This window comes from Podarcis vaucheri (assembly GCF_965113315.1).
Source record: "Podarcis vaucheri genome assembly, chromosome: 12".
NCBI lineage: Eukaryota > Metazoa > Chordata > Lepidosauria > Squamata > Lacertidae > Podarcis > Podarcis vaucheri.
This window is the reverse complement of record NC_138750.1, coordinates 7,332,305-7,359,981: the sequence shown is the minus strand read 5'-3', so window position 1 is coordinate 7,359,981 and position 27,677 is coordinate 7,332,305. Positions and strand designations below refer to the sequence as shown.

Below are 27,677 nucleotides of genomic sequence, written 5' to 3'. Positions count from 1 at the left end.
GGCCATGCCAGTTGGGTCTGATGGGAAATGGAGTCCAACAACATCAAGAGGGCCACTGTTCTGCATCCCTGGGTGCTGCACAAAAACAGAGCCCAGAGTGCTACTTTTGCAGTCAGGGGAATCTGAAATGAGTGGGACAAAGAAATCCAGAACAGTAATGGGGAGAAGCTAGAGCTATGTGTGGGTTGTGATGATGACATCTATCTATCTATCTATCATCTATCTATCTATCTATCTATCATCTATCATCTATCATCTATTATCTATCTCTATCATCTATCTATCTATCTATCTATCTATCTATCTAATCTCAGTTCTGAAACCTCTATTGTGTTCTGCACCTCTTCTCCAAGAGAGGTGCATCATACAAACCAGATATCAGACAAGAATATTTGGTTATGGGGCAGCAACTGGAGAGAACAACTTATTCAATACCATATTATTGTTCAAATAATCATCTATTGAACTAAGAATTTTTATTATTATTCTAAACCATAAAACAGTTAGTTGTTTGGGTTCCATATACCTCGGAGAATGCTTTTTCTCCTTTGTCCCATCAGGACCACTAATATCAACCAGAAGTGCCTTATTGACTTCACCATGCTCCAGGTGTTAGGAGCAAAGGGACCCAGAGATATTGCTCAGTGGCTGATGGAACTTCATTTCCCCTACAGGAGCCTGAATTCTGTTGAGCCTTTCCCGTTTAGAACAACACTTAGCAGCCACAGCTGAACACATACTTACTCCCCATCAGCAAGGGAGATCTGGGAGCAGCCATGAGAATGTACAGCTGAATGGTCTAGTCACCTCCGGATGGTGATGCTCAACTGCATCCTGTCGAACTGGGTGCATGTATTTTTTGTTGGGTGTTCGCGCCAGGGGCCATGTGCATGACTAGTGCTGTGTGACTGGAGCTGGATCAAGACCACAGGGATGCAATTTTATTTTCTATATATAATTAGGGTTGCAGAGCTAACCTTGTCTACTCAGAAGCAAATCCAGTTAGAATCAATGGGCTTAATCCTACGTAAGTGCAGCTTAGGTGTTCTATTTCTGTTGTAACCAAAATAAATAAATAAAAGATGGGATTCCAACACCCCCACACCCCCACACACACACACCATTTTGAAAGGCCCCAAATGTTGCTCTGCTACCTTTCTTCATGAGTCAAACCAATCTAGAGAATGATGTTATAGCCCTCTATACAATATGGTGTTTTAATTCCCATTTGCACCAAGGAAGCAAATAGTGTATTAAAATCTAATTTCTTCAGCCATTTTCTTGCATTTGGACATTTAAAATAAGTTAGTACAGTTTTTACAGTGCACACAGGGAAACTGAATCAAAAACACTGTCATAAACCAAGAGGAAAAGAAAACAATTACATTACCTTCAGGTGAACGCAGCTTCAAATATATTTTATGCTGCTCTTTAGTTGATCTTCCTAACCAGAACATCCTGAAAACTGATTCCACTTTTCAACATTACAGGGTTGGGGAGGGAGGAGAGAAATAATCAGTTTTGCGGTAGACATTTCCGTACTTTGCAATATTAAAAGATCACAAATTATTGATAAGTTATTAGAATTTCTTAATGTTTGAATTTTGTTGCATTCAATATTTAAGTTGCATGAACTTCTCAAAGAAATTATTCTAGAGCAAAAAATTAAGGTTCTAATTAGCCCCAAAAAGAATGCAGAGTAAAGGCTTTTTAGTATGTTGCCTTGGACACAAAGATAGATAAGGCCGGCTCCAGTATAAGGATTTCTTTAAAACATTTATTTTCCCCTTATTTATTAAGATAACCTATCAGAGAATGTATGCAAAGTGACAGCATGAATAGGGCCACATGTGGCCAGGTTGACATGCATAGGTCTTCCATTATATTAGGAAATGGACATGTGTTGTATCATTTGGGTAGTTCGCACAGTAGTTTATCAACGTCTCTATTATCTGATTTGAATCTAGCTGCACACATTCCCATTGACATCAATGGGACATGAGTTAAGTCAAGGCCAGCTCTTCCAGTTTATTTTAGTGAGACCTAAGTGCAACAATTCCATTCATTTGCAACCCTATGATGATTGCTTCGGAAGTTAATATGCATGGAAACTATAGCTATTAAATGAGGGGTGTACAAAATCTGCGGTCGGTTCACATTGTTGATCACTGTTTGGTGATTTTCCATAACAGCTGGGAAACACACGACGAGTCTCTTGTCAATATGTGAAGATCCTTGGTGTTTATGCAGATTCACCAGTGAACTCACACTCATCCCATCACAATCACCACAATGTTGTCTTGGAATGGGCAGTGCAGGGATGCTTTCAACTCTGGGTCTAGCTCTTCATTCTTTAATTCTTAAACTTCTGCCCTGAAACCCCAAACATGATTTTATGGTAGTCAGAGGCTGCCATTTCCTTTTGCAGCCAATGTATTTACTAGGAGACAGCCAATTAATTTTATACAATATAGGGCACTCTGCAACCATCAGGATGCCTTGACTTTTGTTCCCTGTATTGACCTAGACTGGATTTGAACCACTGATCTAGAAGTAATATGCTCTGTAACCCATTAGTAATCTGTTGAGGCATCAAGTTTTAGCCTCACCCTCTTTGCCCACCCCCCTCTATCATATAAAAACAGCAACTTTTCCCTCCTCAAAAGAGAAAATTGAGCATATATGGGGGGAAACAGGCATTTGCCCACACCCTTCATTACATAATACGTAGCAGTGTAAATGCAGGCTTACATTAGTCTATTCATTGTGTGCATTCAGTCTCTAGAAATCTACTTCAAGGAAAATAAAAGGAGTATTGCTCATTAAAAGATAAACAAGATAAGAAAAGCAGACAATGTCAATGTCAGCACAGGCCCAGATCCTTAAGTTAGTTACACTTTTCAGTTTGAGGCAATATATAAATCTATTCTCCATTACTGGGGTGGGGGTTGGGGAGGAAGGGATTAGTCTTCTCAAAACAGCGAGAGCCAAATTCTCTGCTCAGTCAAATACGAATAGCCTTAATGTATGATTTTCTCCTTTTTAGTCCATTGTACATTGCATTATTTCGCATTAAGGCACAATTGTGTAACATCTGCAGAATTATGGAAATAAAAGACTGTGGGGGAAAGTAACACAACAGAACATGTGGTAGAGGGTTGCTTTAGATGCCCAACAGATATTTTGCCTGATACAAGTACACTTCAGTAATCAGGCAGAATCAAGCCATATGCATCCATTGAGCTATGGGAAGACATTTAGAGTGTACAGGGAACTCTTAATTTGATTGATTGGTTGCAATTATTTATATCCTGCCTTTCAGGATACAAATCCATTAAAGCTGGCTTACAAGTAACATTAAAACTGCATTAAAAAACAAACTGCAGCTGTGGGGGTTACGTTCTAAAGCACCAGTGAACTCGTGTATATTTGAACCACCATTGAAAAAGTCTACAAATACCCTGTTCTGCCCTGCCCCGTTCCACCTCTTTCTTTGGCATTTTTGGATCAGCATGATGTGTGTATGCACAGTCATGAACAAATTGAGTGTGCATAAATTGGCGAGTGTGTGTGCCTTTATTGTTATTGTTGTTGTTTAGTTGTTTAGTCATGTCCGACTCTTCGTGACCCCCTGGACCAGAGCACGCCAGGCACTTCTGTCTTCCACTGCCTCCTGCAGTTTGGTCAAACGCATGCTGGTAGCTTCGAGAACACTGTCCAACCATCTCGTCCTTTGTTGTTCCCTTCTCCTTGTGCCCTCCATCTTTCCCAACATCAGGGTCTTTTCCAGGGAGTCTTCTTTTCTCATGAGGTGCCTTTATCACCATATAAAAACTTGTTAGGATCCTTCCGACAGGACAGTTTTTAGGGTTGAGAGAGAAAGTCCAGCAGCAGCAGAGCCTGACAAGTGGTGTCCTGTCCTGGGCCCATTGTTGTTTGTCTTTATAAACAACTTGCAGATGATACTAAACTAGCAGGGGGAGATAATGCCGCAGAAGACAGAATCAGATTTCAAAATGACTTTTACATATTGGAGAACTGGGCCCAAACTAACAGAATAAAACACAATAGGGACAAATGTAAGGTTCTGTACTTAGGCAGGAAGGACCAGATGCACAAATATAAGATATGGGGGGGGGGTAACTGGCATTCCAGTAATACTTATAAAAAGATATTGGACATACCTCCCTTTGGCATCTTGGTATATACAACATTTACACTAAACATTCAGATTGATATTAAGTACATATCCTTTCCCTGCAGTTTGCAAATATGAAAAATGCTGGATTTAGATCTCTGGACCTGATTAAAAAGTGAGGGGATGGGAGTGTCTGAGTTCCAAACCCAGCTCAGTGATGACATACTCAGCAGGTATGACTGATATTTGTCCACATGGCTGTGGCTTCAGATCTCTTGACCACTGAGGAGGAGCTGGGTCTTAAGGTCTTCCAGGGGAGGGGGAATTATCTCAGGAAGCCTGGATCATGCCATCTTGGTAGGTTTGTACTGGTGGGGTTCTACATTTGACTGTTGCCGTCCTCCCAGCAGAGCTTTTGAGAAGGAAAACATAGCTCAATGGATGAATGCATGTCTGAATCTTGGTAGAGGGTCTGGAAAAGGTCTTTGCTCCAGTCCTTGCAGAGTTGTTGCTGGTCAGAGTAGGCGAGATACTGCTAGACTAGGTGGCACCAACTAGACGGTCTGGCCTTTATATGATTACAAGGACCTTGAGCAGGATTGTTTTAAAGATGCCATCTTGAACATGATGAAAATGACAAATTTACTGCCAGTTACTATTGCAGGATCATGTTGGGCTGTATCACTGAGTAAAGCGCTGGGTGTTTCCAGGCACTAGAAAGAATATTTTCAAACAAAAATAAGGTGTGCTGCAGATGGTTTCATGTAACCCTGATCCAGCTATAATCACAGAAACTTGTCAGGTATATCTACTGATGCATCCCTGTTTATCTGCAGCCAAATTGCTCAATACGGTCTGATGCGTATCCTAATGGAGCCCTTCGCCCATCCATACCCCCACCAGCATAGTAGGTTGTGTAGAGGTCTCTCTGGCTGGATAAGGGTGGCAGACCTTAAAGCTTCCCACGGCAGCAGATTGGAGCCCGTACAGCAAGGTGGATACATTTCAAGCAGGATTTAATTTGAAGAGGGTAGCACAGATTGGAGCCAGCAGATCTTTGGCTGTCCTGACTCCATCCCTTTCCCCCACACATATGGCCTCTCCCAAGGGCATACACTGGCTGTCTCCACCAGGGATATGCCAGGACTCCAGCAATCACTTGTGCCCACCTGCAGTTTAGGTGGGTACAGTCAGGAGTTCCCAGTAGTGGAACCCACTGAGCAGTGGAGCATGTCGCAATTGGGCAGAGAGACACCCCCCATCTTATCCAACCCCCCTCTTGCATGGTGGAATGGATGCTTGGATTGTTCTGCCCTTTGGGCAGTGGGACCAGCAGACACTGGAAGATCTGAATCCCGAGGGACTCATGAAGAAGGGTAGCCAACAATTTCCATCTTGTCAAGTGGTTCTGAACTACTACATAGAGGGGTTGTCTAATTTTTTTTTTCAATATACAGAAACTCTTCTTCATTAACCTTCCAAAAATTAGAAAATATGCTGATCTTTTCTGGATACTATTTTAATTATAGTAACGCACCATCCAGTTAAAGTTAAGGACCATGATATCTAAAAATGCTGGCATTTGGCTTGATTGTGTCTAGAGTTAAAATAACACTTGTTTTGCAAATCTCCAGGGTTCTGGCTCTCTTCTAAAGTTCTTGTCTTAATCTGTTTTATCCTGACGTGCATCTTAATTTCTTTGGCACCATGCATATGCTTCCATGTATAATCATTTAGGACCTCCAGGCAACTTTGCACTTTAGCACTGAATCTTATTTTATTCCTTTTAATATCCTTCACCAGCCCACAGAGCTCTACAGCCATAAAACAGCTGTAACAAATTGAGGCCGTTTTCTTCTTATCCATTTGCACAATGAGACTCCTAGGAATTTCCTTCTTGGCTTGTGATTGTCAATTATATATTTCTTTTAAAGACTTTTAAAAAGTACAGTTACCCCATCATCACATTCTCATGAAGTGAGCTATAAGTGCCAGTATTTCCATTTTACAGATGGGAAACTGATGCCAAGAGACACTAACTTGTCTAAAGCTGATCTGCAAAGACAAAGAAAAAAGAACTGGGATTCAAACAGAGATCTCTCTCCCAGACCTAGGCCACTTTCTGGTGGACAATATTGACTGCTGAAAAATTTGTCACCACACAATTTATAGCAGGGGCGGCTAACGTCCTCTGGATGTTATTAGATTTCAACTCCAATATTGACGTATGGTCAGGGATAATAGGAGTTGCAGGCAAGCATGGCCAATGGTCAGAGATTATGGGAATTGTAGTTCAATGACATCCAATGGGCCACAGATTAGGTGTCCATGATTTACAGTGATAGCATTCATTCTGTTGCTGAGAAACGTTAACCTATTACTTAACTCAGTATCTTTATAGGAGGGCTTCATGATTTGAGACTCATAGAACTGAACACCAACTATGTGTTTTGGCATCTCAGGTGTTTGGCAACTGCCCCACAGGCTCAAAAAACATTTCTTAACGCTTCTGTTCAGCTGCCAAACATTAATTGTCAGGTTCTCTTCACTTGGCAAGTGACTGGCGGTACAGACCAGCCCTGCAATCTTTTCTGTTCTTCCAGCTTCCACTTTCTTGGCTCCCACTAATTTCTGGATTCTAGTTTCCTTCAAGAGGCTTGACCAATGGTGCTTTCTCTATCTATGTTCAAATCGTTTCCCCTACCTATGCAAAAGAAGAGTGAGCTGTCTATGAGGACTGCTGTTACTGTAAGAATGTGTCTCAGAGGGAGCAGGAAAATCATGCACATTGAGACTGTACTCACATTTTGAGCTTTTATATCTGCAGGCAGAAGCCTATAGCAGAGGTGGCCAACTTTTGTTTTCTCCTCTGCTCTTCTGACAGTGCTCTGGAGTCTGGCAGTATATCTTTGCAATCTACACAAAGAAACACATGTAATTCTGATTTGAATTTTATTTTATTTTTTACTTGTAGCTACCTCATCCCTGAATTCCCAGCTTCAGCAGCTTCAACAGCTTCAACATCTCCAGCAGCAGCAGCAGCAACAACAACAGCAAGGCCAAACTAGCCAGCAGACACAGGGACAAGCCAGCCAACCACAACATCAATCTCAGCCACAGCCACAGACGCAGCAGCCTCAGCAGCCGCAGCCCCCGCCTCCACCACAGACGCAGCAAACACAAAGCCAGAGTCAGCCGCCACCAGCTCAGCAGTCTTCAAGCTCTCCTCAAAAGCCCAACCAGTCACCAGGGCATGGCCTTCCCTCACCTCTCACGTCACCAAACTCACTCCAGGTAAGGCCCCTGGTTATCTGAGAATTTGTTCTGGCCACTTCTTCCAAAGTTTCTCTTGCTTCTCAGGATACCTCTTCGTTTTGTTTGAGTAACCATTTGCTTGTTTTCACTTGGTTGCTGGCATCCATCTGTCTTGACTCTTGAGAGACAATGGAGCAAACATCTGGGTATGAAATCAAACAGCTGTGTTAGCAGTACTGAAGTGACCTCCCCTAGGGCACAAGCCTGGGCAGTGTGTACGGAGGTCCTGGGCTGCCCAGACAACAAGACCCTCCCTTGACCTCACTGATGTGGTCCAAAGGAAAGCAGAGCAATACGATTGCACTAGCTTGGCTGCAGCGGTTGCCTGAAGGATGGCATCCAGCCATCTTAAAGAATTCACTGTGGATTTATATAGGGTTTCCTTCTTAGACTTTTCTTCTCCCAAATATGGAGGATCAGAGTTTTCCTTCTCCTAGATGGGCTGCCTTCCCAGGTTGATGAGTCCCACCTGCCCTTCCCTTTCCTCTACAGCATGTTCAGAAACCACCTTCTTGACCGTTTGACCCACTATTTCTCTTGTCTACGACCTTTGGGGCAGGTGGGTAGAGATGGAGAGTTATGGGATAACTGAAGGGAAAGGTGAGGTGCCTCCCACAAGCTGCCAGCTCAGCTACTGATGGGCAGAGATATCCCACCCCCTATGGTTCTCTCTCCCCTCGTTTTATCTTCACAACAATCTTGTGAGACCAGTTGGGATGAGAGTGAGTGAGAGACTTAAGGGCAATTAGTGGGCTTCATGGCTGAGCAGGGATTTAAGGGCATGTGGACATAAGAAGAGCCTACTGGGTCAGGCCAATCACCTACATCGTTCATCATCATGGTCTCACAGTGGCCAACCAGATGTCTATGGGGAGCTCCAAAACAGGACTTGGGTTTAATTTGTTCAAGGCTGAATGAAAATATTTTTTTCCAAATCAACTTTTGCCCATAAAAAGGTGGCTATTGTCCTCCACCTCTTTCTGGTCACCACGCTCCTGCCCCTCATACTTTCCCACAACAACCTGACAACTATCAGCCAGTTTATACCCACTCTTAAGCACCAAGACCTATTTCATTCTTGGTTTGTCCCAGGTATATAGCATTACACTATCATTTGTACCTATTTAAAGAAGGGATGCAGGCTGCGCGTGCACACACACACACACACACACACACAGGAGTATGGTGGTATTGATGACTAGACGTATAGTGCAGTCTGCAAGCATCTGCAAACAAGAAAAGCAGTCTGTGAAAAACAGCTGGTACGAATGTACCCTAGGTCTCCATGTGGTAACAAAGGAGAGTCCATTTCATTCCTCAGGAAGGCAATGATCCACTCACTGCAGGGAAAATAAAATGAACCCTGCAGGGGTTGCATGTACATGCTGATTGCTGCCAGCTAATTTAAATCAATCTTTTGTATGCATGCTGTACCAAACCAGCAGCTTTTACGTAAGCAATAAGAAAAAAGCAAAACCGAACAGTGGGAATTCCTAGACTGCTTTCCACTGAAGGGTAAATGCCTCTTTTTCTAGTGTGTTATCAGCAACTTACACAAAATAAGCCATAGGCACAAGTATAGGAAAGCCAGGGAAATGTGTTTCCCACAGCTTTGGAAGTGGGATGGATTTTTATTCGTTCATCACCCAGCATCTTTGGGGAAGCTCATACACAAGTCTCATTCACTCAGGATGTTCTCTGCACTGCAAACATGCAGCCATACGCCCTGCGTGCTTACTTGTAAGACTTATTCCTAAATGTGCATGGGATTGCAACCTTAAACCCAGGTAACTCTTGGGATTGGTGGGAGGAGATTTGTATTTGCCACAGAGAAGATTCACCTCCTTCATCGAAGTACGCTTCCCAGAATTCTTTGGGGGAAGCCACCAATATGAATATAGTATGGACAGGTCCTCTGTGGTAACTGTCCTTCACATGAGACAGAAAAAGCAGCCAAATTTATTTTGAAACATAAACAGAAGAGAACTCCACAAGATGGCAAGCAAGATAAAGATTTTGGCCACCCCACACCTCTATCTTTGTCTCTTGAAGTTGTCCCTTTAACACCCTTTTGATCTGCAGCAATGTTACCAGATGGTAAAATGTATGTTAATCCTGTAAAGAGTTTCACCAGCTGATTCCTGCATAAAAAGCAATCCAGGCTATTTTCTTATTGACCTGATTTGCTCTATTGATTAAAGAGGGGATGGGAAAATCTCACTCATATGCACATACTAATAAATATTGTTGTGTGCCATGCTATTGGCTGAATGTTAATTAATAGGTGATCAGTGCAAAAGATCACTTCCCATTTGTATGGACAATGTACCTCTACCTGTAGATAGGATCCAGGAATGAGAGCAATTACTATGCACGTGTGAGTCAGAGCAATGGATGTGCTTCTTCCTTTTCTACAGAAGGCTACATCCCAGCCATGCTAAAGTCAGAGCTTTTAGACACACATCCCAACACATTCTCTCCATCAGGCAAGCAAATGGCGCTACCACAATTCTAGGACACATTCAAGCCAGTCAATAGCACTTGAGGAGGCTGTGGAGCAGGACTGGTGAGGAGAGCAGCCTGGGGAAGGGGAATGTCCTTAGAGTCACCTAGGGCTGTACAGAGAGACCTAGAGTGCCAGATATGGCACCCTGGTCTGTGCCTGCCGGTAACCCTACTGAATACAATGGAAATTCTTTCTGAGTCAACATGCCAAAGACTGAACTACAGGTGTGGGCCAAGTTTTACGGGGTGGGGAGAGGCAGTTTGGAACTTGATTGGCGGGGGAAGCATGTTCTGTTTTCATCACAAAAACCTGTTGTTTTGAAAGAGTCCCTGGGCTCGGGGAATCCACCGTTTGCTGCAAAGGTTCCCATGTAGTCATAGCACAAAGGGTATTAGTTTAGAATTCTTTGGCCTCAAAAGCACAAGTTTCTTAATATAGCAATAATATAGTGCCAATGAGTACTTAAGGTTTGTGGGCAGGCTGTTGTGTTAGCAAGAGCTTAGGGACTCTTTAATAGGTAGATTATTGATGATGAAGAAAAGAGGAGGAGGAGGAGGGAGGAAGGAAGGAAGGAACAAAGGGAGGGAGGGAGGGATCCAAAGGGGTTGCTGTCACATTTCATTGTCTCAGTGCTGCTGCCAAGCCAGCATAGATGAGTAAATTCTGTATGAGACACATCCTAAACTGCTTGTTAACTACCCATCTGTTTGCTGTACTCCTAAGCAGCTACTGTTGCCTTTCGTCTTGCCATCTTTAAAATTATTTGAACGCTTCTGTTGGATTGGCTGGAAGCTGTTTTGTTTTGTTTTGTTTCCTCCTGACCCTTGACTGGCCACTAGTTTTATGAGGAAACCATTCTGAGGAAGGATCAGAGTGTGGGAGGCCAGTCTTCCCCTGTATTTTCCAGGTACCAACCAGTCCTGTTGCCACAGTGCACTGCTTCTTGCCGCTAAACTGGCAGCTCAGGGACCAGCTGATATTCCTCACTGGCCAGATTTGACCCCTGGCTCTGTAGCTGCTGATGCCTACATTAGAACAAGGGGACTTACAATAGCCCACAGCAGGTACTTGACACCATTTTCCACAACCACTATTGTAAAAGCCTATAAGAAGCTGGTTTGTGTTTGTGTCTGTTTTTTGTTTTTTGTCTGTTGCTTTAACTTAAATATTGACTTGGAATTAAATTCTAGGAAATAATAGCCTCCAAGGTAAATGGTCTTTATGAACTAGAACGAAGCAGTTTCAGTTTGAAGAATATTAAGGGAATAAAGATCAACTAAGTTACAATTTGACAGGTTAAATTTCATTTCTGAATTCTTGATTTTTCATGTGGGTTTTATCTTCTTACATTATTCAGCGGCTGTCTGAAAGATATTGGTTTAGAACAGGGCAACTTAGAAAGATTGTCATGGAGAAGCCAGTAATACAGAAGGATGATTGCATTTATTTCAAAAGGCTCTGAAGGATAACAACAATTATAACTAAAAATGTACAGGTGCTGTCATGTCTTCAGACAGAAAATTAAATGAAAGTGACTTTGTTACATATACCTGAGTGAGGTATTTTACTTTCTTTTGTTGATTTTAAATTGATGGTGGTGTTGGGCTGCAAACAGAGCTACAAAATTCAGAATGATTCTTGTCAGATTTTTCTGTGTCACGCTATGATTTTATTACTGTTTTGCACTTAGGTCAGCAGACAGTGCTGCATTTCCAGGTTGTATGATGTGTGTAGGTGTGGGTGTGTACACACACACACAGAGAGAGAGAGAGAGAGAGAGAGAGAGAGAGAGAGAAATAATATATATGGCTACCTGTACTGGTTACCAGGGCCATCTTTGACCACACTTTTAACCTGTTTTGGTGGTGTTACTCCTCACATAGATTGTGATAGTCATGAATTTACAGCACAAACATGCTTTTCAGGTGCATAGACTTACTTCTGCAACCTTCAGGAGAAAGTACTTCCAGAGTTCCTAACATGAAGTATCATTTCAAGCATGTGATTGAGAGTAAGAACAGAAAACACTTTGCACAATTAAAGTAAACCATACCGTACACTGTGGTAGGAACAGGATAGCAGCTGAAGGTCTGGGTTCTAATTTCTTGCAGTTCATGCCAAGGACTTCCAAGCCTCAGTGGTCCTTCTTTTAAAAGTGTACACACTCATACACTCATCCAAGCATGAACCATTTTTTATTCAATCATACATATGAAGTTGCCAGATCATATTGGTTCATTATACAAATAACCCTTATAAATCCATATCTAATGCAACAGGATCTGATTAAAATCTGCATTTTTACTTGTGATAAATTAATCAACTTTCAATACCAAGCAATTGGGGAGAAAACAGATAAATCTTAAAATATGACTGACTACTAGAGCTAAAAACGAATAGTCACGGCTTTTGTGTTTGGGGAATTAAAAGGAGGTAAGGGGAAATAAGAATGGGGAGAATAGTGAAGAGCCTTAAAAATAAAAGCTAGTGGCTTAGTGATAAGACTGAGTTGCCAAAAAGTAAACTAGAAGACCAGTATTAGGTGGTGCTAGCATGGTCAGGGATTAAGTCAGTAAGCTTAGACTCTAGAGAGACTGACTTCAGTTTCTTTCTGCCTGACCAGAGTGACTTTCTTCTCGACCTAAGTAATATTATTTCAGGTTTTCTGCACTAACGGGGGGGGGGGGGATGCATGAAATACTGGCTGTACTTACAGCTGATTCAGGCATTGCCTGTGCCACAGCTTTGGCATGTGAAAGGAATTTAACCCTTCCCTTCCCTGGTGTGGTCCTGAGGTAAACCCCTCTTCTTGAAGAGCTAGTATTTGCATGGTGCACCACCTTAATAGCTCCATGTGTCTACTCATGTGAGCCAAACATCCCACTGAAGAGGGAATTCACACAATTTCACAGATCAACTTCTGTGAGCAAGGTGTACTCTGAAACCAATTGATCTGTGAAATACAGTGAGTTCCCTTTTTATGTTACGCTGCTCATGAGGCCACATGCATAGCCTTTTAAATGCACAATAGCCATAAATTAATGTGAACTTTATATGTAGCAAAAGGTATGCTATCACAGTGGCTGCAAACTGAGGCCCAAACTGATAGCATGAAATATCTAATCACATTTTATGTATCTTGTTTTTTTTTTCTTGTTTAACTAGAAGGACCATGTGTAATTGTAGTCTTATGCTATTTTTGAATCCTTGTAAATTGGGGGGGGGGTATTTTATTTTGACGCTAGCTGGTGCTAGTGTTCGATTCAGTTCTATCCATATATTTGAACCACACAAACGAGAAAAATCTGCTATGCAGAGGAAGAGCTATACTGCAGCTGGAAAAAGAACCCAACTGATTCTCACTCTTTTACTCACCTACAAAGATCGACAGAAAATGAGGAGATTTCCCAAGGGCTGCCTTGACTGTAGAATTATTCTGACCATTTTCAGAACTCAATGATAAAGCACCTTTGTGTTGTTGAAACCTACACAAAATAAGCAAAGCCAAAGAAGGAACTTGACGGGTAAATAAAAAGAGAGAAGAGGGTGTTTGGGTAGGCAGGAGGAGAGGTGTGGAACATCAAGACTTATAACTACCAAAGAAACCAGCCCAAATAAAAGCAAAGCCTTAGATTGCAAAAGCAGATTCTACTTCAGATTAAATTTTCATGCTAATCTTAAATAATATATCTGGCACCTAGATATTTTATGGCAACGGAAAATAGATGGGAAAGCTCAAGCTTAAATGAGAAAGATGAGAAAGAGCACCTGCACAGATGCCCCCAAAACTTCGTGAAAGTAAAACACAACAAACAAACGTTGCTTTCAAGGGCTGATTTTCCATTAAAAGAAGAAGATAAAACTGTTTTTCTAAGGAGCTCAATTCAATGTTCACTGACACTTTCAGGAATTTGCTACAAATCTTTAAGATTTGGGAGAGGTGTGGACAGCAAAAATTATATTGCTTTGAGAGTAGGGATGGAAGGATCTGTCAGTTTCACTTCTCCGTTTCTCATTTTCCCAATCTTAAATTCAGTTCTCCAGCTTTCTGCAGCGATTTGTGGTTTTTAAGAAACACACACACACACATTCTTCAGCATTTTAGTGCAGATTTCTCTTAAGAAACACATTTTTGTCTGTGGTTTTAACTAACGTGCACACTTTTGCAAGCATTTTCTCCTTATATATGTATCTTATTTTCACTAATATAATTAATTTTTATACATACTACCCCTGGTATATGCATTTTTGTAAACGCTGTTTTTCCAGAAAACTGCATTGCCAAATTTGGGTAAGTGCAGATTTTGAAGGATGGCTGCGTTGTGGTTCTTGTATTGTTTTGGAATGTGTGAATTTGATAAATTCAGCTTTAAATGCAAACTGAGTCAAATTTCTCCCCTCCCCCCATCTCTATTTGAGAGTAGTTGTTTATAATAATAATAATAATAAATTTTATTTATATCCCGCCCTCCCCAGCCGAAGCCAGGCTCAGGGCGGCTAACAACAATCAAATAATCAGTCAAATAATCACACAATCTAAAAATATTTCATTATAAAAATTAATTAAATCAAATTGATGGCAACCAATTAAGCAAAATTCTGTGCAGGTTGCCAGAGGAGGGAGTCAGGCTGCGCCCTGACCAAAGGCCTGGCGGAACAACTCTGTCTTGCAGGCCCTGCGGAAAGATGTCAGGTCCTGCAGGGCCCTAGTCTCTTGTGATAGAGCATTCCACCAGTTTGGAGCCACAGCCGAGAAGGCCCTGGCTCTAGTTGAGGCCAGCCTAACCTCTCTGAGGCCTGGGACCTTGAGGATGTTATTATTTGCAGACCGTAGGTTTCTCTGTGGGGCATACCAGGAGAGGCGGTCCCGTAGGTACGAGGGTCCTAGGCTGTATAGGGCTTTAAAGGTTAAAACCAGCAGGAAGAGCCATAGTTCCGTGGTCGACCATGGTTTGATAGGGGTGGAAGAGGCTCCCGTCTGAAACCCTGAAGAGCTTCTACCAGTCAGGGAACTGTGTAGATGGATGAAGGGTCTGGCTCAGTGCAGGACAGGTCCCCATGTTCTTGGTGTGGCAAGTTGACTAGGATAAGGAAGATGTGGGGAAAGTTCTAGCTCTGGTCTCTCAACTGCCCATGTTGTGCTTTACAGGGATTCGACAGCAAGCAGCCTGACCCTGGCATAGACCTGCCACTTTCAGGTTTAGCTTGGTCCTGTCCACCTACCCTTCTCCCCATCCCGACCTCAACTGGGCAAGGAGATACCTTGGCTGTATGCTTTCCTTTGCAGGTGCCTTGACTTGTGCAGAGCATTAAGAATGTCACCGGTGTTATTTGTGCTACAGTTGTCTGTCTCCTGTGACTGAAGTTAGTTGAAATGCAAGAGAGGGAGGGTCCCCTGGGATTATGGTGGGGGCTAAATGGAAAGCCCATGGGAACCGATGGAGCCTTCAGGCTGCCAGTTGCCTGTCCCTGCTTTAGTATTTCTTGAGTGCACCACTAAAGAAAAGCCTGCTAAAATGTCAATGGCCATCTACAAAAGTTGTTACAAATCAGTAGCACTGAATAAAGCACTAGATTGTTAGAATGCAAAGCAACAGCACATTGTTTGATTGCTTGCTTCCTTGATTTAAAAGCCTATTCTCACCACCACTTCAGGGTGTGGTATCCTGGTGAAAAAGCCTCTGATGGGTCTGGCTGCATCTTTTATGTGAGAGCCACGAGTTGTGTGCATCTGCTATGTGCCAAGGCAGTTGTGTTCATTTGTGGTTGTGCACCAGAATCAGCTTTAGGCACACCACCAGGTGTGAACCAAAAATACAGTTGAGCACATGGTGATGAATCATAGAATCATAGTTAGAAGAGACCACAAGGGCCATCGAGTCCAACCCCCTGCCAAGCAGGAAACACAATCAGAGCACTCCTGACATATGGTTGTCAAGCCTCTGCTTAAAGACCTCCAAAGTAGGAGACTCCACCACACTCCTTGGCAGCAAATTCCACTGTCGAACAGCTCTTACTGTCAGGAAGTTCTTCCTAATGTTTAGGTGGAATCTTCTTTCTTGTAGTTTGGATCCATTGCTCCGTGTCCGCTTCTCTGGAGCAGCAGAAAACAACCTTTCTCCCTCCTCTATGTGACATCCTTTTATATATTTGAACATGGCTATCATATCACCCCTTAACCTCCTCTTCTCCAGGCTAAACATGCCCAGCTCCCTTAGCCGTTCCTCATAAGGCATCGTTTCCAGGCCTTTGACCATTTTGGTTGCCCTCCTCTGGACACATTCCAGTTTGTCAGTGTCCTTCTTGAACTGTGGTGCCCAGAACTGGACACAGTACTCCAGGTGTGGTCTGACCAGAGCAGAATACAGTGGCACTATTACTTCCCTTGATCTTGATGAGTACAGGTGACTACATTGTCCCTCAGTGGGCAGAGCTGGAAACTGACATGGAAAAGCTCTTCCACACAGTTACCACATGATGAAGTGGTTGTGAGAGACACAGCCTTTTGAGCCAAAATACAGGCTTAAGAGAAATTTGACACGCCAACATTTATTCACAGTTGGATAGTCCTCTACAAAAGTAGGGGGCTCCAAAAGAGGTAGGACTGTAATTGTCAGCATTCATGTCCAAGATGCCATGAGTTCTGCCCACCCTATCCAGCCAAAGCTCTCAAATACTCATTTGGTAGACTGCAAGTGTCTGCTGGTTGTTCACAAATCAGATTCATTCCACCTCCACTTCGTGACTAATGCTGGGTTCACCTTACCAGGGAGAATCATTGCAGGGAATGGGGAATCAAGAGGCAATTGGGGGGGGGGTCTTCCTTTCTCAGACAACCATTTGCTCCCCCACCCAACACACACACTTTGTGAATCCTCCATCACAAGAACATCAAAAGTGAATACGGAGCAGGGGGGAAACTCTGTTTGTACCAACTATCATAGAATTCACTGATGGGAGGAAGAAATAGAAAGGAGCAAATGCTATATGGTTGAATATAAACTTTCAGTTTCTAGATAGGATTTTTCTGGGCAGAGTTTTCCAAAAAGAATACTGAAGCCAGAAGTGAGAAATCTTTTCAATCATTGCTGGACAGCTTGATGGGGGCTGTGTTGACATTGGTGGGCATTGCCAGAGGCAAAAGGGGTGGAGCAACATATATGTTTCTTACCTCTGTACAGGCTACATTCCAGCCACACAAATGTTTGCAGTTTCTACAAACACACACTCTTCTCTCCTCCATATACACAAGCTGGTGGCACTCAAAGGACACATTTCAGCCGGGCAAATGCACTCAAGGGGGTGCTGTGAGGGATATGGCCTGGGGACAGCCTGAGGTGCCATATTTTATCCTTTGGCCTGAGGTTTCCATCCCTGATTAAGATGCCGGTGTCTGATCTCTGCCTGTGTTATTAATGGATTTGAATTACTGGAGTACAGTCCGTCAACTGTAGAAAATGAGTAGGATTTATATGCTGATCAGTCTGGATACCTACCCTGTATTAGGCAAAAATATATATAAAAGTATCTTTTTCTAGCAAGCTTTTCCTATTCCAGGAGCTTGCTACCTTTTGGGTTGATTAAGCACTTGTTCATCTCACTGCAGGGTTTTGAAAAGCTGCATTTAAACAGAATAAAGTGATGTTTAAGGGGTTTGGAAAGGGAATGTGTACAAGAACCTTTCCATTCCCTAAGGAAAGCTCTTCTCTGCTGATGCACTGCTTGGCTGGTCCATCCAAATATACTCTCTGCAGGTGTTGCTATTTTTAGAAGCGCAGGAAGAATTGTTCTGAGTCACATTTAAAGTGAAAGAAATTAATCTTCTAGTAAAACAATTGGCATTATTAAAGCCCAAGAGGCTAGCCCTGAATTTAATACCAGAAAGCATTTGCTGCAGAATTCACTGAAGTGTGTGGATGGGACATCAGTTCTGTTGGTTTCCCAGTCCCTTGTCCCCTCCCCAAACCACCTCCATAATTCAAAAAAGAAATAGCTTGCAAATAAATACAGAGGGACCTGCAGTTCTTGCATTAATGCAAACCTGCATAATTTACATTTCCCAAATAATACATGAAATGAAATACAGTTAACCTTTGATGCAGTTAAGCGGCCAATAAAAAGTCTACAAAACAGCATATATCAGGGGACAGCGTGCACAAAACTGTGTATATTAATGAAAATACTGCATGAGAAAAGCATTATCTTAGTGGAAATTCCTTACAAAAATGCATATATTAAGAGAAATACACTTAAAAACATGTGTGAATTTCATTGCAGACTTTTTAAAAAAACCGTTCACGAATGGGGGAAAACAGAGCTTAAGTGAAAAATAAACTGAGAGAAATTGAAATGGACAGATTTGAAACTGAAATTGACAGATTACAAACACTTTCCTGTGCGGATGCTTTCCTTCCAACTCCACACCTTCCAGTTGCAGAGCAGATAAAAGCAAGTTTGTGAAGATTCATAACATTGCATACCATCGGTATCACCCTAGCCAGGTGAGGAGGATAACTTACCTGATCTGTTCAGAAATCAGGAGTGTAGAAATATTCTCCTTACTAGATGGCAGAGCAATACTGAGAGCTGATAGAAACTGAGATTAGCGAGATTCACAACAAGGTAATGCATGTAACCATTTGGTAAACTGAACAACTGAGTCCATTCAGAAAACCAAGGTACTTTGCACCAAGGTCTCTCCAAGCTGGTTTAGTCATTTGTATGATTCTGCCAAATGGCAAAAGAAGATTTTAGCACACTTCAGGGGTGTGTGAAATGTAATGTAGAATGGATGCCTGGGACTGCGGTGGATACATGATACTATTTTACTACATAACTAGTGTGCATCTGCATCCAGTGTGTAATCAAATTCTTTCTATTTGGCAAGATGGAAGCACAGGATCAAGCCACCCTTGGTTAAGAGACCTCACCACGAGGTAGTTTAGTGCTTGAATGGAGTTAGATGACTAGCTCACCAAGTGGTTACGTTGCAAAAGGTCATTTGTCTTCATCGTCCCTGAACCATACAACCAACAATTTCCTATGGTGATGGGTTCCTACAGTTGTCCAACTATGAACTGCTGAACAGAGAGGATAGTACATACTTCTTTCTGTCAAGGGCCTTCCACAAGCCCCAAGTATGTGGAAGACGCCGCAGGCAGAGAACTCTGGATCTGAACTCTGAAAGGCTAGTTGCTTTGCTTTGAAATACGGAGAAACGTAAAACCGAACATTTGCAGCAAACTCTAGGAAATAACGTATCGTGTCCACCTGTGGATCCTGGTGTAGTTACAGTTGATTTGATTAATGAATGCTTTGAAAATAAATAAAAATGATACTTTCTTTTTTTCCAAAGCCAGGATCATTTGAGAGAGTGACTAAGCACTCTTGGAATGTATGAAATTTGTTGATTGCTGAGTTAGAACCTGCCATCTTTTTACCGGGGATTGATTGACTGGTGCTGCAGGTCTTTCACACTTGACGCTCGGATTTGACTTGAAAATTCTGCCAAGTCTTTTACTCTGAGATTTATCTTAATTAGATCTGAAAGACCTGCCACAGCAGAATAGTCACACCGATTAAAATGAAAAACAGGAGAAATTACTGATCAAATTAATCATAATGCCGGGTTACAGCTGTAGGTCTGATGTAATTTGCCACTCCAGTGAGTTACATCGGCCCAGGCACAGGGAAAAGAGCTGCTTTTACGCTGATCCGTAACACCAGCCAGCTTCGGGCAGCCCATCAGGACGCTTATTCCATTCGTTCTCTTGGCTTAGTCTGACCTTACTGCGACTACTAGAAACAAATAAGGGCTAAATAAATAGAGGCGGGGGAGAGAAGGATATATCATTTTATCCCCGTGGTCACACCATATATACATGGGAAGATTTTTCTTCTTTTATGCACACAGTACATTCTCTCCCACACCTTATACTCCAGCCCACCCACAAACAAACACACTATTCCTGAAGTGTGCAAAGAAAAAAATATAAATAGGTCACGATGGCCAGCTGTGCGGCCTGGGACAAACAAAGTCTGTCTTATTTTTTGGAAGCGAAGCTTTTAAAATTAGTGCTGAGAACTATAAATGGGCACAATAGCACACGAGGGCAGGGAAATCCTGTGGAAGATGATAGATCAATAATTACATCAGACATTTCACCTGGCTGGTGGATATGAAGTCTCATTTTTAAATCATAGAACTGTTGTGTTCTTCATCATGCTGTAGAGTACCCTGGATAGATCATGTGTGAGCTCTAGGGAAGTCAGAGGGGTACAAATAATCCAAAAAGAGTGTGTGACAGGAAGAGCTGTTGGACAGTAGAATGGTCTACCTTGGGAGGTTGTGGACTCTCCTTCACTGAAGGTTTTTAAGCAGGGGTTGGGTGGCCATCATAGACGCCAGGTTTAGAGGGCTCTGGGTGCCAGGGCACCCACAACACCCACAATACAGATTCCAGTTTCTACTGTCTGAGTGCCGACACAACCCCCAGACCAGAAGACGCACCAGAGGTCTCGCGAGGCCTCGGACGTGATCTCCGAGACCCCGCCAGGCCTCTGAACGCAACTTCCAGTAGAAACTGGAAGTCATGCCAGAGGTCTCACAAGGCCTCAGACATAAACTCCAAGACCCCGCAAGACCTTAGAAGCGCCACTGATGCAACGTGACATCACAATGTCTTGTTACATCTTAGGCGGCATTGGGCACCCCTAACCTGGGGCCCAAGTTAGCACCCCTGATGGCCATCTGTCATGGATGCTTTAGATGCGATTCCTGCATTGCAAGGGTTGGACTAGCTCACCCTTGGGGTCTCTTCCAACTCTATGATTCCATGATTCTATGAAAGGATGAGAGAAATCACACCTATGCATTCAAATGTAGCATGAACAAGGTGTGTAGCAAAACAATTATTGAGAAAGAAATAAAACTTTATTTTTTAAAAAAAGAAGAAGACATGAAAGTAAGAATACTGAGAGGTTGTTTTTTTTTTAAAAAAAAGTCATACTCGAGAGAGCGTGTGTGTTCCAAGTGTATGACATATTATCTCAGTAGTCCGTACAATATTATTACCACCCTACTGCTGGTTGAGGGAACTGTTGCTTGCCTAAGGCTGCCTAGTATTTGCATGGCTAGAGTGAAATTCGAACTGTAGGCTTCCCAGATCAGAGAGCACACTCTTAGCTGCTAAGCTACACAGCTCTTTCACTGAAGAAAAATTTCATTAAAGAAAGAAAGAAAGAAAGAAAGAAAGAAAGAAAGAAAGAAAGAAAGAAAGAAAGAAATCTATTTTCTAACAAAAAGCAAGTCTAATTTCAGTTACATTTATCTGGATAAAAAGGAGCATGTAACATATTAAAGATGGTAACTAAGCTCAATAGGAGCGCAGACTAAACATGGAAGTTAGCTCTTATATAGTCGGAGTTTAAGTCTCACTTGTCCTACTCCATTAAGGCTGCTGTTGATAATAAGCCTGAAAGAAATTTGCTCAAACATCTCTGCACTATATTGCACCGAGCAAAACTTGTTGGGTGAAGGATACATATTCACATTCGGGCCCATGCTTCTTTACAAAAAAGCATGGTGGGGGTGTACAAAGTGAATGTCTGGGCAGGAGGGTCTTATCCTAGGTATGATTGCTAAAAGAGAAATAGTGGTATATTTCACATTAAATTATCCTATCTTAAACTTATTTTTTCTTAAACAAGTTACATTGGTTTTAATGGGGTAAAACATTTAATGGTGTCCACACATTTCCGCCCTCTTGTCCCCCTGCCCGGTACCATTTATGGATTGTGTCTAGGGGAGTGTCAGGGGCTGGCCGGATGTGCACAGGGGTAGTGAAGTCTGATTTGGGAGACGGGATCAGTGATTTGTGGGGAACTGTACCAGCCAGGAGGCAAGAGTCGGAGGCAAAGGAAGCTTCAGAGCTGGAGGGTGGAGCACAGGATGGGTGGGAAGAAGAGAAGGAAGAGGTAGGTCAGGCAAGTGAAGGCGCTTCCCCACCCTCGCCTGCACCACTGTCTCCCAGAACCAGAAAGGGATTGAAAAGGGATGGGCAAGGGAACATAGGCAGAGTCTCTGGCTCCATGTGTGCAGCCTGTCAGGGGAAGGTACATAAACTGGTAGAGGGAGAGTGGTCCCCTGTTGCTGAAACTGCTCTGTAGAGCAGGAACCTGGGAATAATTTCCTATATGCTAGATTGGGGTGCATAGGTCTCCAGAGCTCCAGAAGCAACTGTATATGTTATCTTTGACAATTAAGAGTTAACTATCTGCCATATGCTTTCCTTTGACTGGGAAGCACCTTGAGAGGGAAGGATGATATGCAGGCAATAGAAACATGGCTAATGACCAACTCCCTTCTCTTGTGGGGGCCCAATTAGTGCCATTGCCTTCCGTTAAGAGTTTGGGTGTAATCCATGATGCCTCCCTTTCCATGGAGGCGCAAGTTACAGCAATAGCCAAGGCGACATTTTTCCACCTTTGCCGCATCAAGCAGTTGGTCCCTTACCTTTCCCGCCCCGACCTGGCCACAGTGATCCATGCAACGGTCACCTCCAGGCTTGACTACTGTAATTCGCTCTACGCGGGGCTGCCCTTGAAGCTGTCCCAGAAACTCCAGTGGGTGCAGAATGCTGCAGCGAGGCTCCTCACGGGGTCTCTGCCATGGGAGCATATTCACCCAGTGCTTTTCCAGCTGCACTGGCTCCCGGTGGAGGACAGGGTCAGATTTAAGGTGCTGCTTTTGACCTTTAAAGCCCTTCACGGCCTAGGACCCCCGTACCTACGGGACCGCCTCTCCCAGTATGCCCCACGGAGAGCCTCAAGGTCCATAAATAGCAACACCCTAGTGGTCCCGGGCCCTAAGGAAGTTAGATTGGCTTCAACCAGAGCCAGGGCCTTTGCAGCACTGGCTCCAGCCTGGTGGAACGCTCTGTCTCATGAGACCAGGGCCCTGCGGGATCTGATTTCTTTCCGCAGGGCCTGTAAGACAGAGTTGTTCCGCCTGGCCTTTGGCTTGGAGCCAATTTGATTCCCTCCCTCCCTCTCTTTCTTTTTTCTTTTCCTTCTCCTCCTGCAATGAGGCTACATTTTAATATTTTAATGTTCCATTATTTTAATGTTGTATTTTATTTTTGTTTTTAAGTTGTAATCATTCATCTTGTTTTTATTATTGCTTGTAAGCCGCTCTGAGCCTGCCCTTGGCTGGGGAGGGTGGGGTATAAATAAAAAATTATTACTATTATTATTATTAATGAAGGGAACCTGGGTTCCATCAACATAACAATAATTGTGCATTTAAAAGAAAAAAATATCACAGGTGTCTGAAAAAATGCTAAGCAACTGAGGTCTTGCAAGATCACAGAACATTCTCCTTAGTTGGCAAGTCCTAAGAATTTACCATCCTGCCATTGCTTTTCTAGCCACTTCCTTACACAGATACTTTCAAACGGTGAACAGGAAGATGAAACTTTAGACGTTGCCCTAAGGTGGCAGGATCAACCTCCAAGCATTTTTCCCTCCAAGCACTGATATTTTTGAAGGTTTATTTCTTTTTGAAGGAGCTGATCGCTGTGCTGTCAAATGTGCTAATGAAAGGTTTTCCTAAAGTTAATTTTCCCACTCATAATACAATAAACAAATTTACTTTAACACTTGAAAAAATCCATCCATTCTAAAGAGAATCAGTTGCTTAATCCTAAAATTAAAGGTTATTGCATGCAAGAGAAAATAATTACATGCTCAAAGTATGGAAAAAAAAGAAAACTTTTTTTAATATGTAGGTATTTGTATAATTAAAGACTAATCAAGCATGAAGGCTGCTGACTAAACCAGAAAATGAGATTGTTGGCAAGCAATATTGCAATGTAAATGCCATTTTTGTTTAAGTACTAAAAAGCTGGAGAAATGATATCTAGAAGAGATTAAAAGCAAACAGCATTGATAATAAATATTTATCAGATTTCAAATGCAACATGATATTTTACATGCAAGATGTATTTGCACCGAACTGTTCAGTCCTTTTTCAGGGTCTGTTACCACCTCTGCTTTTAAAAATGTGAAATAGGCAAAGGTTTATACATTTCCCAATGACAAGATTTAACACTACCCAGACATGTCAGAATAGGAAAGAGACCTAGTTACACGAAAGACTCTTTCCTATGTACAAGAGCCAGCACTGCTCCTGGTTTTATGGCATATGTAGCAACCTCTTTCTCAGTGTCTTCTTCTAAACCCAGGAAAATAAGGGCTGTGAGGAAGACTAAGTAGGGTCCCGAATTGTGCTGGCAAGCTGGACAAATTCCAAAACTCATTTGCTGCCTGTGCCTGCCCTACAAAATGACAATTCTGCAACCTGCCAAGAGTTTATATTATGTTGCGTTAAAGGCTTCCAGGTTTTACTGTGCTATAGGTTTTTATTTACCAGATTCCACTTCATCAGATACATGTGGTATCCTTACACAATGTTATTTACATACACACATACGCACATACACACACGAAAGTCATCAACTTTTTCCTCCATTTTTTACAACTTATCAATAATATTGGACAAATATATCTACGCACATGCTTCTAATACATTTCATGCATCTAATAAAAATGGGCTCTATTCAGCTGAGATGATTGTGCAGGAGAAATGATGATGATAAACATGTATGTAAATCTGTAAATCTTGAAGGTGCTATAAGTGCTATTTCACCTTACCACCGCAACCCCACTATCCTTATCACAGCTACTCCTCTGGAATTTGCCCTGCAATATTTGGCAGGAGAAAATCCAAATTTCACATTTAGAAGCATATATAAATCATGAAAATAAAATTGTATTCCACAGACATACGTATTTTCCATTTTTCTGAATACTGTGGTAACCTTAGTTTACACTCAGAAAACTGGCAGCTTTTTTCACATTCACCATGGAATCCAGCAAAGTTTGCACTGATCCATACAATCCCTTGGCTGGATGAGGGCAATGAAAGACAGCTCAGACTAAAAGCCATGTTATAGAATGAATACTTTGGGAGAGATGTATAAATGGATTTCACATATCCATGGAAATTTTAGCCATTTAGTGAAATCATGTTGTAAACTAAGTTACATCCATATAATACTCTTGTGTGGTCTGAGTGTCCAAGCAGACTGAGTGTCCAAACAAGAAGGTTGTGATGAGGTGAACAGATACATTAGATACCAATTAAGTACACAGCTGAAATTAACTTTAAAAAAACACACACGGAGCACGTAAATGCACTGAAATGTCAGAGCACTAGAGGGATGGCTTTTCAAGCAACTCTGTACCCCAACTTGCAGTCAGAGTTTGGTACCATCCAACAAGGAAGTATAAAAACATTTGCTTACATGTGCTGAATGGGGAATCCTTTAGGTCTCAAAGTGAGCTGATTTCAGTGTTGGAGGCAATAATTCTTCTTTCAGAAAACGAAAGGTTTGCCCCAAAGAAGAAAACAAAAGAGAACACTTACAAATGAAATGCAAGCAGAAAAGAAGATGTGTTTAAAAAAGAATTGGAGGAGTAGACTGGCTCGGAAAGCAATTGAGTCACTTTGGATGACAACAAACTCAAAGGTGTGCTATAGAAGGAAAAGGAGATTGCCAAGAAGCTGAATGAATTCTTTGCTTCAGTCTTCACAGGGGAAGGTATAGGGCTGGTCGCTAGAACTGGAAAAAATTCCACAGTCTAAAGAACTGAGGCAAATAGTGCTGACAAGAGGTGAAGTTCTAGTCCAGGAATGAAGAACCACTAGCCCTCCAGTGCAGCCACAGCTCTCTTCATCCCTGACCATAGGCCATGTTGGCCAGAACATATGGGAGTCTAATGACAGGTTTCCCTGTTTAATGAACCTATTTCCAGGCCATAGCCTGATGAAATTATACTAAATGCCCCTTTTAAAAGATGAGAGTGGTCCTATGAGTCATATCTGCATTTGAAAGCATAATTTAGCCTCTGGCCTCTTTCTGGAAGGACACTAGGATGCCAAGAACTCAAAACAACTCAAGTACTGTCTTGTTTATATATTTTCATTGAACTCAATCCCTTCCTGTGTCACACTTTCAGAAATGGGTGTGAGCTGGATGAACACCCAAAGTCTTCAAATCAAAATTCATGAGCAGTTTTAAATCTTTCTAGGTCTTTTCCAATTGAAAGTAAATAAAGCACCATATGACACCAATTACAGCTTGTTTGACAGTTCCAACCATAATGGTACCCGATTACATGAAAACAGTTCATGTAATGATGTTTGCATTTGATCCAGTCTCCCTTGTTTGCTGAGTAAGCTTTATACTTCATTTATTTTCTAATAGGTTTCTTTGCTATTAAAATTATCCACATTTCTTTAGTGTAAATTGAAGGTATACTTATATAATCGGATAGAAATATGCAGAAAAATGTGGATTTCATTCATCCATATCAACTGATCACTTACATTTATATTCCCTGTGTTCCCCAGATAACTATGTCCATATAAAGTGTTAAAAATGGAGCCCTTTGCTGGGAAAAGCTTCACCTCCCGATGCCTGTATACTATAGAGTTATTCAGCTATTCAGTTATTTATGCTTAAGCCAAGAAATTGTTTCTATAACTACATTTAGCACTAATACAATCATACCTCGGGTTACAGATGCTTCAGGTTGCGCACTGTGCCAAACCTGGAAGTACCAGAATGGGTTCTTCCGGGTTTCGGGGCTTGCACATGTGCAGAAGCACCGAATCATGACCCGCATGTGCACAGACACAGTGCTGCGGGTTGTGAACATGCCTCCCGCACGGATCACGTTCACAACCCGAGTGTCCACTGTAGTCACAGTAATGGCTCAAGACTATTGAGGAAGTCCAGAAAACTGTGCTCAGGGAGTGGGCTATCAGCCAACCCCAATAAATTGGCCCTGTCGGGGGCGAAATAGCAGCTCTTCAACTTTATGGACTGCTAGGGAGAAATGGAGATAGAACGCTGGCACCCTGTCTTCCATCTGTACTTCACAGCTACCGGGAACATTGCTGAACTTACCTACCTTTGTCTTGAACTTACCTAAAAAACAAGAAAAAAACAAAAATTGAGTCAAGAAGTTGTAAGAACTTAGTAAAATCTGACACTGCAAGTTCACTTTATTTTAGATAGCTTATAAGTTTTTATGGCACTTTGTAAGTAACAACAACAACAACAACAACAACAACAACAACAACAACAACAACAAAAATTTATTATTTATACCCCGCCCATCTGGCTGAGTTTCCCCAGCCACTCTGGGCGGCTCCCAATCAAATCAGTAAATCAAGTAGTTGTCTTATTCTCACAAATCTGATAAATGGTGAAAAATTGTTTTTGAACAAGAACATTAATTGTGTGAATAATTGTTGCCTATGTGCTGTAAGGGTTCCACAATCATAATTAATGGCACAGGTTGTATTTCTTCAGCACAGAATTATTAAAGGCACATAAAAAGGTCCACCTATCCATCTGGCTATGTTCAGGGTATTGAATAGTATAGAATTACAAGAATTAGCCTCCATAAACCTTGGATTATCCCTTCTCTATTATCTGGCATGGCCACAAGGAGGAGATTGGAAACTTCTGTTTTAGATTAACCACAGTTTGGTGTGTTGTCCAAAGACTAAACTGTGGTTCATCTTAACTATGTTTAACTGAAACAAACCATAAACCATGGTTTGAAGCTGACTACCTTTTATGCACC

The 27,677-nt window shown here is 42.1% G+C and overlaps 1 protein-coding gene across 2 annotated transcripts in view; it reads left to right on the top strand.

The window, feature by feature from the left end:
• The window catches only part of POU6F2 (POU class 6 homeobox 2), a 301,009-nt gene that overhangs the window by 225,669 nt on the left and 47,663 nt on the right, over positions 1 to 27,677 (top strand). For both annotated transcript variants that reach the window (XM_082192837.1, XM_082192838.1), the window contains exon 5: positions 7,113 to 7,432. In XM_082192837.1, the coding sequence (XP_082048963.1) occupies positions 7,113 to 7,432 (320 nt within the window). The remainder of the gene's footprint in view (positions 1 to 7,112; positions 7,433 to 27,677) is intronic.